General features: G+C 64.3%; 2 protein-coding genes across 2 annotated transcripts in view; one reads left to right on the top strand and one right to left on the bottom strand.

Annotated features, from left to right (window-relative positions):
* Positions 1-1578: 1578 nt before the first annotated feature.
* Positions 1579-10922, top strand: NFKB2 (nuclear factor kappa B subunit 2). Its single transcript, XM_075154512.1, has 23 exons — positions 1579-2270; positions 3372-3416; positions 3957-4035; positions 4529-4569; positions 4672-4770; positions 5017-5168; positions 6001-6107; positions 6263-6421; positions 6528-6632; positions 6777-6862; positions 6988-7126; positions 7206-7325; positions 7432-7614; positions 7785-7926; positions 8072-8186; positions 8381-8588; positions 8679-8848; positions 9001-9103; positions 9235-9458; positions 9655-9724; positions 9828-10000; positions 10078-10189; positions 10275-10922. Exons 1-23 carry the CDS (start codon positions 2226-2228, stop codon positions 10394-10396), a joined length of 2799 nt encoding a protein of 932 aa, XP_075010613.1. The 5' UTR covers positions 1579-2225; the 3' UTR covers positions 10397-10922.
* Positions 10763-17535, bottom strand: part of PSD (pleckstrin and Sec7 domain containing) — a 35273-nt gene continuing 28500 nt past the window's right edge. The window contains exons 10-16 of the mRNA XM_075154511.1: positions 16939-16982; positions 15502-15680; positions 14578-14648; positions 13833-13990; positions 13361-13505; positions 12602-12745; positions 10763-12344 (exon numbers count right to left, since the gene is read on the bottom strand). Coding sequence (XP_075010612.1) covers positions 12105-12344; positions 12602-12745; positions 13361-13505; positions 13833-13990; positions 14578-14648; positions 15502-15680; positions 16939-16982 — 981 coding nt within the window. The 3' untranslated portion in view covers positions 10763-12104. The remainder of the gene's footprint in view (positions 12345-12601; positions 12746-13360; positions 13506-13832; positions 13991-14577; positions 14649-15501; positions 15681-16938; positions 16983-17535) is intronic.

Below are 17535 nucleotides of genomic sequence, written 5' to 3' on the forward strand. Positions count from 1 at the left end.
AGGGGAAGGCTTGGACACCTTTCAAGTGGAGCAGATTTCACTCTGCCACGCTTGCAGGTCAAGGACTCAGTTTCCCGGAAGGGTCTCGGAACAAAGTCCCTGTGAAGGCTGTGCGAGAGGGACTCGGCAGCGTCTTGCCAGACCCTTACCAGTAGCTGTTGGGACTCCACAGCTGAGTGGAGCAGAGCACAGGGTTTGTGCAGAAAGCAAGGTCGGGTATTTAAGGACATCATTTGCAAGCATTAGCAGGCCCCGGGGGAAAGAAAACGCACAGGGAATAGTATGTTAGAGAAGCAGCCAGCTGGGTGGCTGGAACATGTCAGCTGTACACCAGGGCAGTTTCGAGCAGACCTGCGCTCACGTCGCCTCCTGCATTTCTGGAGCACCTTTTCCCATGGCTGCTAAACACTACCGCTGCAGACAGACGGATGGATGTTTCCCTCCTGCCCGCAGGGCATCGGCTCTGCAAGTCAGCCGGCTGTCACGGGAGGAAAGAAAACAGCACCTGCATTACTAGGTCACGTTCAAGGAGCTGTGGGCATGGAAGAACGGCTTTAACTTGCACCGCGTGCCGGCAGCTGGCCCTTAATTGAAACAGTCTGGCTGGCTCGGGGCGGCTGCACCATCCGACAAGGGCGCCGTGGCACTGCTGCGCTCTGGGGCAGGGAGCTGGTGCTGCTCCGGGCAGTGTGTCGCAGTCGGGTTGCTGCTCCTTTCCTCATTCCCGGCAATGTCCAGAGAATCCTTCCTGAGCCCTAGGAAGGTCTGAAGATAGGGAGGAATTAGCCCAGCAAAGGGGGGCTGCAGTGTGTGTGCAAGCCCAGGGTCCTGGCCAGATGCGCTGGGTACCACGGAGCAGGGGATGCTACTGACGGCAGGAGGGCGAGATGGGTCACCTTCTGGGATGTGTGGGGGATAAAAGCTGAGTGTGCTACACTCCCAGGTGAAACCCAGGGTCCTGGGGGCCTGAAGGGCATGGCTGCTCGGCCAGGCGGCAGGACTGACCTTGAGAGCAGGTCTGAAGTTGCCTGAGGTTGCTCTTCAGGAACAGGGAAGCGGGTGAAGATGTTCTACCTCTGCTTGACAAGCATGGTGGGCTTCCTCTAACGCGCACTGTGCAGGTGTGCAGGCATATGGCCAGCAACCTCCCGAGTGAGCCAGAGCTGCATGGGCTGGGGAGACGCAGGCACAACCCCATAATGTTCCTTAGTCATGCTGTTTGCTGCAACAAGTGGAAGTGTCCGGGGCAGCAATGAGTGAGCTGTGAAAACCCCTCTAGAGGGAATGGGGCTGATGGCACTGGAGAAGGGGATCTGTTCTGTTCAAGGGGCACAGTCTGTTCTTCTCCAGCATCTTTGGGCTTGGGCTCCCCCAGCCAGACTCAGTGGATAGGGTTCGAGGTGGCTGTTCCCAGCACACTGAGGAAGGATGTTTGTCCCCTCCTTCACCTCTCTGGGAAATGTGTGCCAGGAGATGAGGTGGCTGGCTGGTGGTGGCAGGCTGAGGCTGCCAGGCCGGATGTCTGGCGGGATCCCGACAGCAGGCAGTGCGTGCTGCTTCCCACAGGCCAGCGGGGGTTGTGTCCGTGCTTCCAGGCTTTTGGAAACCCCTGCAGAACGGCGGGAGGAAGGTCCCACCTCGCTTCGCAGTGCTGGATCTCCACCTTCACCCTCCTTGCACCTCCTGCTGCACCTGCAGGTCCCTCGGACGCCACGTCCCGGGCTGCACCGCTGTCTGGGCTGCATCCCGCAGGCAGGCTGTGCAGGGGCTGCCGGAGCTGGGCTGGGCTCAGGTGGTAGGCCAGCCAGGGAAAACCTCAGGCCTGGGGCCACAGGGCAGCCCCTTTGGAGGACTTGAGTGGCTGGAAAATCTCCTTGAAAAGGCTCTTTTCAGCTTCTGAAGAATATGAGTCACGCTCGGGTTGAACAATCCCCTTCCTTCCCCTCTTCTCCCACACACCCAAAATCCCCTGAGCGGGACCTGCAGCAACCACTGATTCAGAAATTCATGGTATGAGGGCACCGTGCAGTCAGATACGTTTTTTTTTTTTTCTTTTTTTCTTTCCATTGCTTAGGGAGGAGAAGAAATGTGGAGCAAGAGAGCGTGCCTGGAGGCTCTGCTCTGATCCTGCCCCTTTGCTAGAAGTCTCCAGTGGTTTCCTGTGGTCAGGCAGACTTTGACCCCAGCGGGACCCTCGTCTGTGGTAGCCAGCAGTTCCAGTGGCGATGCTGGGGCTGGACGGGTTGCTGAGACCAGCCTCTTCCTCCCCGGTGAGTAGGAGGGTGCGAGTGCTGTGGGTGATGGGGAAGGGGCCCTGCTGCTGGCGGTGCCTTGCTGGGGTCGCGGGGAGCATGCAGCACTGGGTGCTGGGGCGGCAGGAGATGCTCCCACGGAGGGCTCTGGGACTGCCGCTCCCACATGGAAACCAAATGCTTCCTAGCGGGAAAGAGGGAATGGAAACACCGATGGCAAATGCCTCTCTCAGGCCACCTTCGCGGGAAGGATGCAGGGGCTGCCATGTAAGTGGAAACTGGAGCAGTGCAAGAGTGGGAAAGCCCCCCTTTGGGTGCCTGGCGAGGGGGTGCCATGCGCCTGCTTTGGTCTGCGGAGTCGTGGAGAGTTTCCCCTGCCCAAGAGGGAGACATCGGGCTTTGAGGCAGCACTTTGGGTCCGGGGGGCTTAGAGGAGTCATCCCGGTGCAGGAGGTACATCATCAAGGTGAGATGATGCGGGGTAGGGACCTGGGAGGCCCCAGGGGCTGCCACCGGGTTTTATGGCACGGTCCGGGTGGTTTCAGCCACAGCCATGCTGCGCTGCAGGTCTTGTTGGGAAAGGGTGCGGATGGCTGGTCAACGGGGACTGGTGCCCGAAGCGGGGCAGACGGCCGGAGACAGCAAGGGGCAAACCCCTCCGTGCTCCCGGGGGAACAGCTCGGGACCTTCGGGCGCTCCGGGGGTGCCAGGCAGCGCCGAGGCGAGAGCAGCCGGGGGAGGCGGGCGGGCGGCCGCCGGGATTTCCAGCCCGCCCGGAGCCCAAAACTCCCGGGCGGCGAGGAGACAGCCCGTCCCACCGCCCCCGGGCCGGGCCGGGCCGGGCCGGGGGAGCCGCCGGCGGGCGCAAGGGCAGCCGTGCCCCGGGCCGCGCCGAGCCGAGCCCCGCTCCGCGCCGTGCCGGGCCCCGGGCCGTGCCGTACCGAGCCGTGCCGGGCCCCGGGCCGCGCCGAGCCGAGCCCCGGGCCGCGGCGGTGCGGGGCGGGGCGGTGACGCGCGGTCCCGTCATTTCCCGGCTCGGCGGGGTTTCTAGGGACTTTCCGGAGCGGCGGTGCCTTCCTGCCGCCGCCGGTCCCCGCTCACCCCGCGCTCTCCCCGCAGGCCGGCGGCCGGCCCCGCGCAATCATGGACGAGCAGTTCCAGCCCGTGAGTGCGGCGCGGATCGGCTCGGCCCCGGGGGGGAACCTCTGCCTGGCCCCGGCCCCGGGGCTGGGCTGGGGGCAGTGCCTGACCCAGGGGTGCGGTGGGAGATGGGGGTCTGCGGGTGCCCCCGGGGTGGGAGATGGGGGTCTGTGTCCACCCCCAGGGTGGGCAATGGGGCGGTCTGCAGGTGCCACGGGGGTGGGAGGTGGGGGTCTGTGTCTGCCCCCAGGGTGGGACATGGGGGGGTCTGTACCTGCCTCCGGGATGGGAGATGGGGGGTCTGTGTCTGCCCCCAGGGTGGGAAAAGTGGGTCTGCTGGTGCCCCCAGGGGTGGGCAATGAGGGGTCCGCACCTGCCCACCCCTCTTCCCCGGGAGGGACAGGGGATCTGTACCTGCCCCTCCCCCCCAAGGTGGGCAATGCGGGTCTGTGCCAGTCTGCCTCTCCCCAGGGTGGGAGATGAGGACTGTCCCTGCCCCCCAGGACGGTTGGGGGTTTCAGCCCCAACACACTGATCACACTCACGTTCCCTCCTGTCACCCAGTGCCTAGATGGGATTGACTACGAGGACTTCAATTTTAGTTCCCACATGATGGAGCAGAAGGAGCCCCTGATGGAGACCGGTAAGGGCCCTTCTGGCAGTGCCCTCCCGGGGGTCCCCGGCTGCAGCGGGGTTTCCCAGCAGGCTGACTCACGCCTCGTAGTTCCCAGCAGCACCACAGGCTGTGTCCCCGCTGGCCCCACTGTGGGCTGGCTGGGAATCCCTGCCCCGTGCCACCGGGACGGGGACTGTTCGGTCTGCCCCTGCTGCTCAGTCTACCAGGGACTGGAGGTTGGGCTGTGTTGGGTTCCCAGGGGCTCTCCACTCCCCGAGTGCCAGAGCATCCTCTGGCCCTTCTCTCCTCTCCCTGCCACTCTGACCGCTGCTCCCGGCTGGGCTCTGACAGCACAGGGGCCAGAGGCCCCGAGCACCCCCATGGAACAGACAGGGGTCACCTCACCTTCAGCACCATCCCTGTACCTCCAGCATCCTTACTAGGAGCACGCACTTTGGTTATCCTGTGTTTCTCACCAGTGCTCTGGTTATCCTGTGTTTCTCTCCTCTCTGTCCTCCAGTGGAAGGTCCCTACCTTGTCATCATCGAGCAGCCAAAGCAGGTAAGGACGTCACCCAGGTAAGGGCAGGCTTAGCTGTCACTCTCTGCTCTCATGGCGTCAGGTCTGGGCCATCCTTGGCTGACCCCCTCTTTGCCTCCGCAGCGAGGGTTCCGGTTTCGGTACGGCTGCGAGGGCCCTTCTCATGGGGGGCTGCCGGGAGCATCCAGCGAGAAAGGGCGCAAGACCTATCCCACCGTCAAGGTGAGCGCTGCCCTGGGGAGGGGACGGGGCAGTGTGTTCGGCCGGTGTGTGCGAGCACCAGGAGGGTGCCTCGAAGGAAAGATGTGACCTGTATATTAAGCTCTGCGCGTTTCCTGGCGCTGGAGGGATGGGAGGGCTGCAGCAGGAGGGGTGGTGGCCATGGGGAGGGATAGCAGGGGGTTGCGGAGAGTCCTGCAGGCTCCTGGGATATTGTACTTGATTCCCATCTCCTTTCTCTCCCCACAGATCTGCAACTACACAGGGATGGCCCGGATCGAGGTGGACCTGGTGACGCACAGTGACCCTCCCCGCGTGCATGCCCACAGCCTGGTGGGCAAGCAGTGCAACGAAGCCGGCAACTGCATTGCGATCGTGGGACCCAAGGACATGACGGCTCAGTACGTGCGGAGGGAGACCCGGGGTGGCCTCTTGCCTACGTGGGGTGGCTGGGGGGCTGTCTGCAGCTCATGGGCTGGGGAGAAAAGAAGGGTTAGTGCATCCAGGAGCCGGGTTTGCTGGATGGGGCCAGGAGTGGGTTTAGACAAGGTCATTGGTACAGCTCTGTCCCCTCAGCATTTTGCCCAGCTCTGGGTCCGGAACGTGCAGCTTGATTTGGGCTTCTGTCCTCGGGGTTGCAGCTCCCCAGCTTTGCAGATGACTTCTGTAGCCAGCCTGAGTCGCGGGGTTATTCAGTAAGCGCTGGCAGGCGGCTCCCTGCCCAGGCAGCTGCTGAGGCAGGAGCAGGCAAGCTCCTGGCTGCTTGGGTGGCCGTGTGCCCTGACACTGCTGGCCCAGCAGCCCGGTTTGGAGAAGGGGGTGTTTTCCCTGGGTCATCTGCTGGAGTGGGACAGGAGGGGCTGGAGCTGCGTACACTTTACTGCTGCATATGAAGTTTCTTTTAGCTCTTGTAAATCCAGCCCTGGCTGCTGGCTCAGCCTGGTCCCATCTGCATCCCTCTGGCCTCCAGCTCTCCTGGTCCCCTGCTTTGGACTTGTCACCTGTGGGAGCCTGGAGTTTCCTAGCCACCTCTTTTCTGGGCTCCTTCCCTCCCCTCCGCGGTTGCTCGTCTTTGCCCTGCACATGTTGAGCCCCCGCTGCCCCGAGTGGCACCGCTCTGTGCTTTGCTCAGCTTCTTCCCTTCAGCACATGGGAGCCTGTGTGCCCCCCCGGACCGGCTGCTCCCAGCCAGGGCACTCCCAAGATCCCAGCAGGATCCCTCTTCTCCTCCAGGTTCAGCAACCTGGGTGTGCTCCACGTCACCAAGAAGAACATGATGGAGATCATGAAGGAAAAGCTGAAGAAGCAGAAGATGCGTAACAGGAGCCATCTGCCGACGGGTGAGGGCAGCCTGGGGGCTCGGTGGGACTCAGTGCCCCGGGGGAGCGAGGACCCGCTGTGGGGTGACAGCTGGGGGGTTGGTGGGGGACGGGCAGGAGGACCTGGAGCCCTGTCCCCTTGCCCAGCCTGATGGCATCTCCCCCTGCCCCGGCAGAAGCGGAGCTGCGTGAGATCGAGCTGGAGGCGAAAGAGCTGAAGAAGGTGATGGACCTGAGCATCGTGCGGTTGCGCTTCACCGCCTACCTCCGCGACAGCAATGGGAACTTCACGCTGGCCCTCCAGCCTGTCATCTCAGACCCCATCCATGACAGCAGTGAGCATGGGGCCGGGTCGGGGAAGGGATGGAGCAAGATGGGGTAAGGAGATAAGGGATGCTGTGTCTGCCATGGCGGCTCCCAACGCCTCCTCTCATTCTGCAGAGTCCCCAGGAGCTTCCAACCTGAAGATCTCGCGGATGGATAAGACGGCAGGCTCGGTGCGGGGAGGGGACGAGGTCTACTTGCTGTGTGATAAAGTTCAGAAAGGTAACAGCCGTTCCCTCCAGCCGAAACCTTCCGGAGGGTCTGTGGCGGGAGAGATCTGGGGCCCCTGGGCGGCTGGGGGTCTATGTCCCCGGAGCCTGGCCGGGTCGGGGATACAGGCGGTGCCAGCGCCCCTTCTCTCCCCAGATGACATTGAGGTGCGTTTCTACGAGGATGACGAGAACGGCTGGCAGGCCTTCGGGGACTTCTCCCCCACTGATGTGCACAAGCAGGTACAGGGGAGGCGGGGGGGTGTCCTGCCGTGTCCCAAGGCAGGTGGGTGCCATGCAGGGTAGGGGAGTCCTGTCCCTGGCTCCAGGGAGGAGCGGGACCCCATGTCCGTCTGTCCTGCCCACAGTATGCTATCGTCTTCCGCACGCCCCCCTACCACAAGCCCAAGATCGACCGTCCCGTCACCGTCTTCCTGCAGCTGAAGCGGAAGCGGGGGGGCGACGTGAGCGACTCCAAGCAGTTCACCTACTACCCCGTGGTGGAAGGTGAGCACCCCCCGGGCAGGCCGGCGTGCCCCCCGCCGCCAGGGCTGCCCCTCACCCCGCTGCCCCTCTCTCCCCACAGATAAGGAAGAAGTGGAGAGGAAGCGCAAGAAAGTCCTGCCTCAGTTTCCCCAGCATTTTGGCGGGGGCTCGCACATGGGGGGTGCTGGCGGGGGGGCCGGGGGCTTCGGCTCTGGAGGAGGTGAGTGGGGACGCCTCTTCCCCCTCCCCGCTCGGGCGGCCGCGGCCCAGCCCTGGGGGCTCCCCGCTCCCCTCCGGCCTCACCCGGCCTCCCCTTTGCTCCGTAGGCGGGAACCTCAGCTTCCCCTACTCCCCTGGGCTGGCCTACAACAGCATCTACTCGCCCGGCCCCCACCCCGTGGGGGGCTACCAGGGGGGTGTGCAGATGAAGGGCCCCGAGGCAGAGGGGCCCGGGAGCGACAGGCAGGCGCCTGCGGAGAGCGTGTACTGCAAGGAGCTGCAGAAGCACGGTAGGAGGGGGCTGGGCTGGAGCGAGGGCAGGGGGACATCACTCGGGAGAGGTAGCGCAGGTCGGGGACCTTTTGGGGGTGGGTGCCACTCTCCTCCACGACCGAGGGGGGATGCAGAAGGGTGGATGGGGCTGCTGCTCCTGGAGGTGACGTCCTGCTTTGCCCCCCAGCCCAGCTTTGCCAGCTGTGGATGCTGGCGCTGGCCCGTCGCAATGCCCATGCCCTGCTTGACTACTCGGTCACCGCCGACCCCCGCATGCTGCTGGCGGTCCAGAGGCACCTGGCTGCATCGCAGGACGAGAACGGAGACACGTGAGCGCACGAGGGGTTTGGCGGGAGAGCGTGGGAGCCTTGTTGGCCGTCAGAGCCATTATGGGGACTCTGGGGGGTGGGAGGTGGCAGGGAGGACCTGGAGAAGTGTGGAGCTGAGCCAGGGGCCATCCCGCTGTCTCTGCAGGCCTTTGCACCTCGCTATTATCCATGAGCAGACGGCTGTGATCAAGCAGCTGATCGAGGTCATTGTTAGCATCCCCAGGCAGCAGATCATCAACATCTCCAACAACCTGCAGCAGGTACATGTTTCCCAGAGCAGCCGATTCTCCTCTACCTGGGGCTCGCTCTTGTTTCCCGATCCCAGGGGCTCTCGATGCGGCTCCCGCTGCAGGGAGGCTGCAGGGCTGAGCAGTGCAGCCATGCTGGCAAGGACAGTGCTGCGGGACTCGGCTCCTCCTGTGAGCGCTGCTGAGGGGGTGCTGCTGTCCCGCAGACGCCGCTGCATCTGGCAGTCATCACCAAGCAGCCCCAAGTGGTCCAGCTCCTGCTGCAAGCCCATGCCGACCCCACCTTGCTGGACCGCTACGGCAATTCCCTGCTGCACCTGGCGCTCCAGGCTGGCGATGAAGAGATGCTGAGGATGCTGCTGGCCCACCTGGGCTCGGCTGCCCCTTACCTGCTCCACCTGCCCAATTTCCATGGTGAGTGGGGCTGGGAGATGATGGGCGGGAACCCGATGGTGCTGTCGTGGGCTCAGCCGGAGGGCTGCTGAGCCTCTCCCCCTTTTGCAGGCCTCCTGCCTGTGCACCTGGCTGTGAAGGCAAAGAATCTGGCCTGCCTGGACCTGCTGGTCAGGAAGGGAGCGGATGTGAATGCGGTGGAGAGGCAGGGTGGGAGGACCCTGCTGCACCTGGCCGTGGAGATGGAGAACCTGAACATGGCCACCCACCTGGTGAAGAAGGTATAGAGGGGCTGGTGGGTTGGTGGCTGGGGGATGGGGATGGGGTGCAGGTTCCCTCGGGGCCCCTGTGGTCTGAGGGGTGGCTGGAGGCGGGGGGGGGGGGGGCAGCACCCAGGCAGCCCATCCTCACAGCCCTGGGCCTTTCTTCGTAGCTGGGAGCAGATGTCAACAGCCGGACCTTTGCTGGGAACACCCCTCTGCACCTGGCTGCTGGCCTGGGCTCCCCCACCCTCACCAAACTACTCCTCAAAGCCGGTAAGGCACTGCCCTCCCTCCCCTCCCCGCAGCCCCGGCTGCCCGTGCTGGGAAGCGCCCGGGCACAGAGCAGACCCCTGCGCCCTGGGCCGACCTGCCCTTCTGGGGGCTCAGTCACCCTTCCCTGACAGGGGCAGACGTGCTGTGTGAGAACGACGAGCCCGTCAGCCCGTCCTCGTCAGAGGCCAGCAGCGACACGGATGCCGACCCTGAGGAGCAGGAGCTGGCTATGGAGCTGGGGGAGCCAGCCGTGGAGCACGGCACCAACCCCCAGCCCCCTGCACAGGGGCACGGGCAGGCGGGGCACAGGCAGCGCCGCTGCCACACGCCCCTAGACCTGACTCGAAGCCAGAAGGTGTGTGGCTGGGGGGGGGGCAAACCCCTGGGAGCATTTCCATGGGGGCCACGGCAGGGATGGGGCAGAGCTCCAGGAGATGCTCCTGGTAGGATGCCGGTGCCTGCTGTGTCCCGGGGAAAGCCATGGCCTAGAGAGGTGGGGTGCATTGGCCGGTGCTTTGGGAGATGCTCATGTCCGTGTGTCCATCCTGCAGGTGCGGGAGATCCTGCTGCAGGCCTCCCAGCAGGGCCCCGAGGTGGAGCTGCCCACTGCCCCCTGGCCAGGTGAGCAGCCCCTCTCCCCACGAAAGTGCCATGCCCGGGCAGGGCAGGACCCTCCTGGCAACGGGGACAGGCAGCACGTGATGGAGGCACCTCTCCCACGCAGGGAAGGTCCTGTCGCTGGACAGTGAGGCGCTGCAGGGGCTGGAGCAGCTGCTGAACCAGGACTGCAGTGGGTCGGACTGGATCGAGCTGGCCAAGCGCCTGGGGCTCTGCAGCCTGGTGGAGACCTACAAGGACACCCCCTCGCCCAGCATCAGCCTCCTGCGCAGTTACGAGGTCAGTGCCCGGCCGGGGTGCCCCCGTCCCCCCTCCCCATCCGGCCACCGGCCCCGCTCAGTGCCCTCTCTCCGCAGCTGGCGGGGGGCAGCCTGGGGGGCCTGCTGGAGGCGCTGGACTCCATGGGGCTCCGCAAGGCCGTGAGGATGCTCCACAAAACAGAGGCGCTGGAGAAGCTGCAAAGCACAGGTACAGGGAGTGTGGGGCTGGGGATTGTCCCCACTCCCCCCCGCTAAACCCCCATCGCTGACAGCACCTGGGGCTTGCTTTGCAGAGCTGAAGGAAGACAGTGCCTATGGCAGTGAGTCGGTGGAGGAGGAGCAGGCGCCCGCGCTGGCCCTGAAGCCAGGACAGGGAGGCGAGCTGCCCCACAGCCAGCAGCCGCAGGTGCACTGAGGGGCCGGCAGCCCCCGCACCCACCCAGGGGGGCCGCATCGCCCCCCACCCTGCCCTGCCCACGCAAGTGCCTTCCGGACTTGGGGCCCAGCTGCCTGGACTCGGGGGGACGGGACACAGCTGGCTCCTGTCCCTCTCTGCTCTTATTTAATGGTCCCTCTTCTGAATAAAGGGACAGAGTTTCTATTAGCCTTTGCCCTCCCTCTCTCCAGCCCCAGCCCTGAGCAGGCAGGGCGCTAACCCCCCTGCGCCCTGCCTGGGGCTGGGAGCCCGGCAGCAAGAAGGCAGCTGCCGGCCCCTCCTCAGCGTCCCTCCGTGCTGGGGCTGTCCCCAACCAGGGGACGAAACCACAGAGCACACAAGAAGTGAAGAGCAAGTTTTACTTCAGTAACCGAGAGAAGAAGCTGTACAAAGGTTTTTCTCCCCCAAGCCGCCTGGGGCAAGGGTGGATATTTTTTCTTTTTTTTTTTTTTCTTTTTTTTTTTGCAATAGACTCAAAAGAGCAGAATAAAAAGTTTGACACATTCGTAAAGTCAGTGCTGAAACCAGCCAGGTCCCGGGTGGCTGAGAACAGCGTGTGTGACAGCCCCCGCCTGCAGCCCTTCTGCTGTCCCCCGACCCCTCCCTGCGCACCCTGGGCGCTCCTGTGGCCACGCTCCACCACTGGCACCTCGCTGCGGATGAGCATCCTCCAGCCCACCCCGGGGTGGTGGGGGCTGCCCCAGCCTGCCCCTCGCCTTGGAGCCGGGGGGGGGGTGTCATGAAGCACCAGCACATCCCCACCATGCAGCACAATGGGTGCTGCCATCCCAAGGCTGCCTCCTTGGTGCCGGTGGCCATGGGGCTGTCTCTCTCCGAAGGGTTGCTGGTGGCAGAGCGGGGCTGGGGCGCAGGCAGCAGCACACGCAGGAGCCCATGCTCAGGTTGCTTCAGGGGAGGAGCTGGGTCTCCCCCTGAGTCTGTGTAAAAACCTTCACGCCCCAGAGTGCAGTGCCTACAGGACATGGCTGGGTTTGTGGTTTTGTTTGTTTTTCTTTAAACAGTTCCCAAAAAGCATCAAAAGTAGCCCCAAAAACCTGGTGGTCAGCTTGATCTGGTACTAAAAAGTGCAAAACTGTATCACAAAAACCGTTCAAAAGTTGTAAGAAAGCGGGGAGGGTGCAGAGGTGGCTGGGGTGGCAGGGAGGGGGCCAGGTGCCATCACCCTGGCTCCTCTGGCCACCAGCCCCAGGAGAGGGGACAGGCTGGGGCTGGCCCCCTCCTGTCTGCCCCCCATGGCACAATGGAGCTGGAGGAGAAGCGACCGCTGGCTTTGTTTTGCTGCATTTTTGTCTTTTTTTCCTTTTTTTAACCACTGAAGAATTGAGCCCAGTGGGTGGGTTTCGGTTGTTCCCCCTCCCCGGGTGAGGGGACTGGGTCCTGCAGCCAAGCGCAGGACAACGAGGGGCAGGAACGAGTCTGATGGGGCCGACAGTGCGGGCAGCTCCCGCGGGCAAGGACCGGGGACCATCCCGCTCTGCCACTGTCTCTGGCGGAGGGGCCGTGGCCCTGCCTGGCTGGTGCTGGCAGCTGGGGAAGGGCTGTCACCCCCCCCAGCTCGTGCTGCAGACGGATGGACTCATGCAGGGTCTTGGCAGGCATGTGGCCTCCATCCCGGCACCGGGGGGACAGGAACGGAGCTGCAGCACGGGTGGCTGATGCCCCTCGCTTACGACTTCTGGGAGTGGCCGGGGGGCTGGCGGCCAGCGCGCTCCGAGACGTTACGCTTCACCTTGGTGGCTGTGCTGCAGGGCTCCGCGTTAAGCGAGGGGCTGGAGCGGGATTTTTTCAGGCCATCGTCCTCCCCGCCCGCTGCATCAAAGAGGGTGGACTCGAACGCTGCCAGGTCCTCAGAGCCGGCCTTCAGCTTGGCGCGCAGCAGCATGGCGTAGGTGCTGTAGCGGGATTTCTGGGGGGCACAGTGCAGCAGAGAGAGGGGTTGGTGAGTTGGGCACTGCCCCTCAGCCAGCATCCTGGGTGGGGGGATGCTCGTGGTCCCTCCAGCCCAGCCAGCATCCTAGGGCAGGGGGGGGATGTTCATAGTCCCAGAGCACGGCAGTGGCACAGTGCAATTCAGCTGACGGGGAGGGGGGTGTCCCATCAGTCAGGATGGCCAAGCAGGCAGGGGCAGAGGAGCTGGGGGCAGAGGGGGTTCTCCCAGCTCACCTCAAACTCCAGGTACTCTTCCTTTTGCTTCAGCTCCTCGTACTCCTTGCCCTTCACCTTCTTCTCGGGCAGTGAGGAGCGATGCTCCAGCAGCTCTGCTGACATCGTCTTGAACTTGGTCTCGTGGCTCTTCACCTGCTCCTCCTGGGGAAGGGTGGCACCATGTCAGTGCCCCGCTCTGCCCTCTGCTCTGCCCCTCTGGCAGTGTGAGCTGGCCAGGGCCAGAACAGGTTTTTCCCCTCCTAGGTCCAGCCCGGATCTCAGCTTCTGCTCCTAGGTGGTTTTTTTTTTCTTAAATGGCAGGCAAAAGCACAGGCCCTTGGGGGCAATCTGCTCCCACCTCACAGGGGGCTGGCGGCAGTCTTAAAGCAGAAGAATTTAATCCCCTCTAAAACTAGGCTGGTGGGTTTTTTTAATCCTTTCTGCTCTATGAATAACTGCCCTGGCACGCGCAAGCACCAGTTAATCCCCCTGCCCTGGCAGGACCCTGCAAGCCGTGGTGTGGGACCACGTTCTCCTCCATGGTCTGATTCCATCGCCTATCTCCCATCCCCGCTGCCAGGAACAAGACCTCGCTGCCTGCGCCCAGCCTCAGCACCCCCTTGCTCCCTGTCTCCCCGGCCATGCTCCCTCGGCCCTGTACCCCACTGGGCGACAGCCAGGCGCGTGGCACCACGAGTCCCTCCACAGGGGACAGTGCCACCAGCACACCCAGGGGGTCTGTCCCATGCTCCCGGCTGCCCCCACGCCACAGCCCACCTGGGATAGCCTGGTGCACGAGCTGGGCAGCAGTGGGCGGCTGAACTTCTTCTGGGAGCCGATGGCTGCGGGGAAGGGGGGCGCGGAGAACATGGCTGCCACCACATTGATGCGCGTGATCCACGAGTGCATCTGTTCGGGGTTCCTGGGGAGAAAGGCCAAACCACAGTGGCATTATCCGTATCACAGGCAGAGGAACTTGCCCTGCAGATGAGATCCAGGTCCCTCCAGCCTGGCCCTGGCCAGCCACACCACCTGGGGCTCTGCCCCCAGCGACTCAGGCCATCGCGAGCGGGGTGGGAAGAAGAGGAGCTGGGCAAAGCACAGCACTGACACCGGGTTCCTTTCCTTCCAGAAAGGGCCAGGACAGGAGAGAGCAATGTGGCCCTAAGCCCCATCCCACCCTCCACCCCAGTCGGACAAGCCCCTGCGCCCCAGCGTGGAGCCCAGCCGGTGACCCTGGGGGACTCACTGTGCTTGGAAGAGGAAGACCCTCCAGTCAGCTGTCCTGAGGTAGAAGACGTTGGGTCGCTTGCTGTAGTCAGACGCCCGCGTGGCAAGCGAATGGTGGATGCTAATAGCGTTCTTCAGCTCCTCTTCCGCCAGCGCTTTCCCTGGCTTATACTCCTCCTGCGAATCACGGGGTGTTTCAGAGCCAGCTTAGGGGCACCCCACCATGAGTCAGCTCTACAAGGCTGTGGGGACTGCAGGCGAACGCTTGCAGCGGTGGGGCTTGGACATCACCTTCCACCAAGCTGCTGGAGGCTCTGCCTCCACATGGGGAGAGGCTATACCCATGGGGAGAGGCTGCACAACCCGGGTGCATGGGCTTGGCAACAGCACGGTGGCTGCTCCCCACTGCGGGGCAGCTGGGCAGCGCATGTGCCTGCAGGAGACTGGATTCGCAGCCCAAACCCTGCCCAGCGCAAAGGCCCCGCTGCGTCCTCTGCCCAGCCAAGCCCCTGCGTGCAGGGCCCTCAGTCAGCAGCCGCTTTCACTGCCCAGGCTGAGCTCAAGCACCCCAGGAACAGGGATGCCACCAGGTCCCCAAACAACAGCTCAAGCAGGCATGGTGCTGAGTCTGCTTAGGCCAGGCTTTGCAATGCCGTGTGCTGGAGCCCCTCTCTCACTGCTGTGGGGACTGCCATGACCTCCCCCCAGGGTTGGGGACAATCCTTCTCCCTGGCACGGACGCAGGCGGCCCCGCTGCTGCCTACCTTCTGCAGGTAGAGAATCATTCCCTTCAGGATGGCGTGGAAGGGCTTCCAGCCGCGCTTCCCTCGGGGCGCTGCCGAGGAGGAGAGAGCAGCCCAGACATCAGCCTAGTGCCAAGCTGGGGAAAGGCATCCCGGCCCCCATCCCCCTCCAGCCAGCCCTGCCACGGCGCACGTCACCCCACCCCGGGGACGGGCAGCACGCCAGGACTGTCCCTGCGCACCTGAGCCCGTGCCGGCCGCGTGGCTAGCAGATGGTGCTGCTGGCAGGGGGGCTGCCTGCCGCCTCCTGGGGCTGGCGCCGCTGCGCTCCCCGCCTCACCGCCCGCCTCGCCGCTCGCGCTCGGCTTCACCGCTGCCTCCCTGCTCAGGGACAGGGACGAGGCGGTGCTGCCCGCCAGGTAATGCTGGCTTTGGAGGGCGGCTGCATCTAATCAGATCAAGGCAGCATTAGACGGCCAGGGCTTAGAGGGGATTTTACGGTGGAAACGGTGAACGTGCCTGGCGGCACCCAAGCAGCAGCAGCCCACTGTGCGGCTTGTTTGGGGCACCACAGGACACCTTCCTTTGTCCCCACCACCCAGTGGCAGGGGTGCATCCCCCAGGGAGCCCACCCCACCTCCCTGCATGCCCCCTTCCCAGCGCCGTGGGCAAGGGCTGCGCTGCCTGCCGCCGTCTCAGCCTCTGCCCAGTCCTGATGGTGGGGGCGGACGGGCAGGGAGAGGCTTTCAGGATCCCCAGCCTGGGGGCTGAATTATGCCCGGCACAGCTGGGCAGAGGGGGCGCAGGGGACTGATGCTGGAGGCTGGCTTGATGCTACAGTCAGATGTCACGTAGCGCCTTCTGCCTCACTGCCCATGAGGGTTTCTGGAGCTCACCAGTGCCCCCTCGCCCCGAGTCCCTCCCATAGGCTCCCCAGGCACCTACTTTTCTTGCAGTCGGGATCAGCGTGGATCTTGCGCACTAACAGTCCATGCTTGTAGGTGGCGATGCTGGAGTCTTGGGAGAAGTCCAGAAAGGGGTTACTGCAGCTGCTGATGCGCTTGATGGACTTAGGGTTAGGGTCTGCCAGCTCCGAGAGGGACTTTCTCAGCTCCTCCTCATCTCTGCCAGGCACAGATTTGGGTGGGGAAAGGGTTTGTTACCTTGCTGGGAAAAGCAAATACCAAGCCTCCCACTTTCTGGTGCCACTTTTAGGCCTGGCTTCTGAAACAGAGGCCAGGAGAGGCAGACCAGGCTGAGCAGTCTTCCATCACCACTGGAGAGCGCCCCAAACCCAGTCATGCCTCTGTGCCCCTGCCCCTCTAGGCTGGCAGCTGACGTGCTGCCTGGCCCCTCGAAAGACAAGGCATGGGGGTGTCTGCTATTGGCTCAGGGTGGGGGGCCCTGCCTGCCCCAGGGAGCGAGGTGCATTTTTGGACAGGGCTGGGATGGGTGCCGGTCAAGCCGATGAGCCAGGGGCTGTGGAGGAGCAGTGCCCTGGGGCTTGGCACCACCACAGCCCCCCTGGCCCATGGTGTACAGGCTCGCAGGCAGGAGCCGGCAGGAGAGAGGGTCTAGAGGGAAACTCCCTCAAAGAGAGACCCAGGCTGTTGTCCCCACTCCTTCAGGGCAGCAGCCAGGCTATGGGGCTCAGAGCCACCAGCAAAGGGCTGCAGGGAGCCTGCAGTGGGGAGGCTCCAGGTCATGGCCCCTCGCACTGCGGGCAGGCTGCTGCGGGCAGGCTGCATTGGTGCCGCTCCCCCTACCTGGCAGGAAGATGTGGGAGCCCAGAGCTGCTGCCTCCCCCCTCCCTCAGACCCGCTCGCTGCTAATTAAACCCCTCAGCATCTGCCGGCGTCTCCATGGCAGCAGCCCGAGCGCATTGGCTCAGCGCTGGCGGTACCGCCGGGCTGATTAATCCCTGCAGCGCGGGCGCTGCTGCTCCTGCTGCTGGAGATGGCAGCTGTGGGCGAGGGTACAGGCACCCTGCGGGGCCCTGGCACAGCCATGGCCCCCCTAGAGCCTGGCCGCTCCCACCCCGGGCATGGCCGCCAAGGCACAAAGCAATGCCAAAGCTGTGGGGAGCTGGCCTCAGGCAGCCTTCCCCCAGCATGCCGGGGAAGCGGTCCCCATCGAGGTGCTGAGGGCAGCCAGGGGTACACTTCCACCACAGCTCTCCAGGCACCCCCATCCCATCCCATCTCAACTCATCCCATCCCATGTCCTGACAGCCCTGCAGCATCACGGCTGATGGGGCCTCCAGGGCAGGGTGATGCTCCACCGGGGAGGGCACCAGGGGCAAGGAAGCCCCCCCATGCCGGCAGGGTGGCCCCGCTGCCTGCCCAGCACCGGGTGGCAGCATCTCCCAGGAGGGATACTCACATGGCCCACTGCAGCTTCTCATTCTTGATGGAGCCGTACAGCGCCTGTGGAGAGAAGAGCAGGGGATCAGCTGGAGAGTGATGCCAGGTCAGGGGAGCTGCTCTGGGGATGGAGGGAGCACGCCAGGCCGGCTCAGGGGCACTGGAGGTTAAGGCAGCCCTAGGCCAGTTCATCCTGGTCCACCCCGTCCTGGCCTGGCCAGGGCTACAGGTGCCTTCTCCTGGGCACCACGGGACCGGCAAACCCATGCACACTCTGCGCACGGTGCTGGGGCACGGACCTGGCTGTCTCCCCTCTCCTCCCCTCCCTCTCTGCCTGCCCACGACAGTGGCACAGCATTAGCAGCATGATAGCAAGGCGCGCCAAGCATTTCCAATCCCTTGGGAGATCCACTTCTCCCTGCTCCAGGGTGTCCCAGGCTGGCCAAAGGGATGGCCTTTGGGAGGCCCAGGCCCCAGGAGAGCAAGCCTTCGGGCTGGACTTCGATGGTGCATGCTTGCACCCTGCTCGGTGGGACTTCAGCCTGCCCCAGCGCCTCCAGCAGCTCCATGCCATGACACATCACAGCCAGCGACCTCCCCGCCTGTCCTGGGCTGG

This window comes from Calonectris borealis, chromosome 7 (genome assembly GCF_964195595.1).
Source record: "Calonectris borealis chromosome 7, bCalBor7.hap1.2, whole genome shotgun sequence".
NCBI classification, from domain to species: Eukaryota; Metazoa; Chordata; class Aves; order Procellariiformes; family Procellariidae; genus Calonectris; species Calonectris borealis.

Excerpts from the sequence above, each read along its gene's own strand:
- NFKB2 (XM_075154512.1), top strand. The coding sequence starts at position 2,226 with ATGCTGGGGCTGGACGGGTTGCTGAGACCAGCCTCTTCCTCCCCG. Across the intron at positions 5,169-6,000 it reads CCCAAGGACATGACGGCTCA|GTTCAGCAACCTGGGTGTGC; the intron begins GTACGTGCGGAG and ends CTTCTCCTCCAG. Across the intron at positions 7,927-8,071 it reads CAGGACGAGAACGGAGACAC|GCCTTTGCACCTCGCTATTA; the intron begins GTGAGCGCACGA and ends CTGTCTCTGCAG.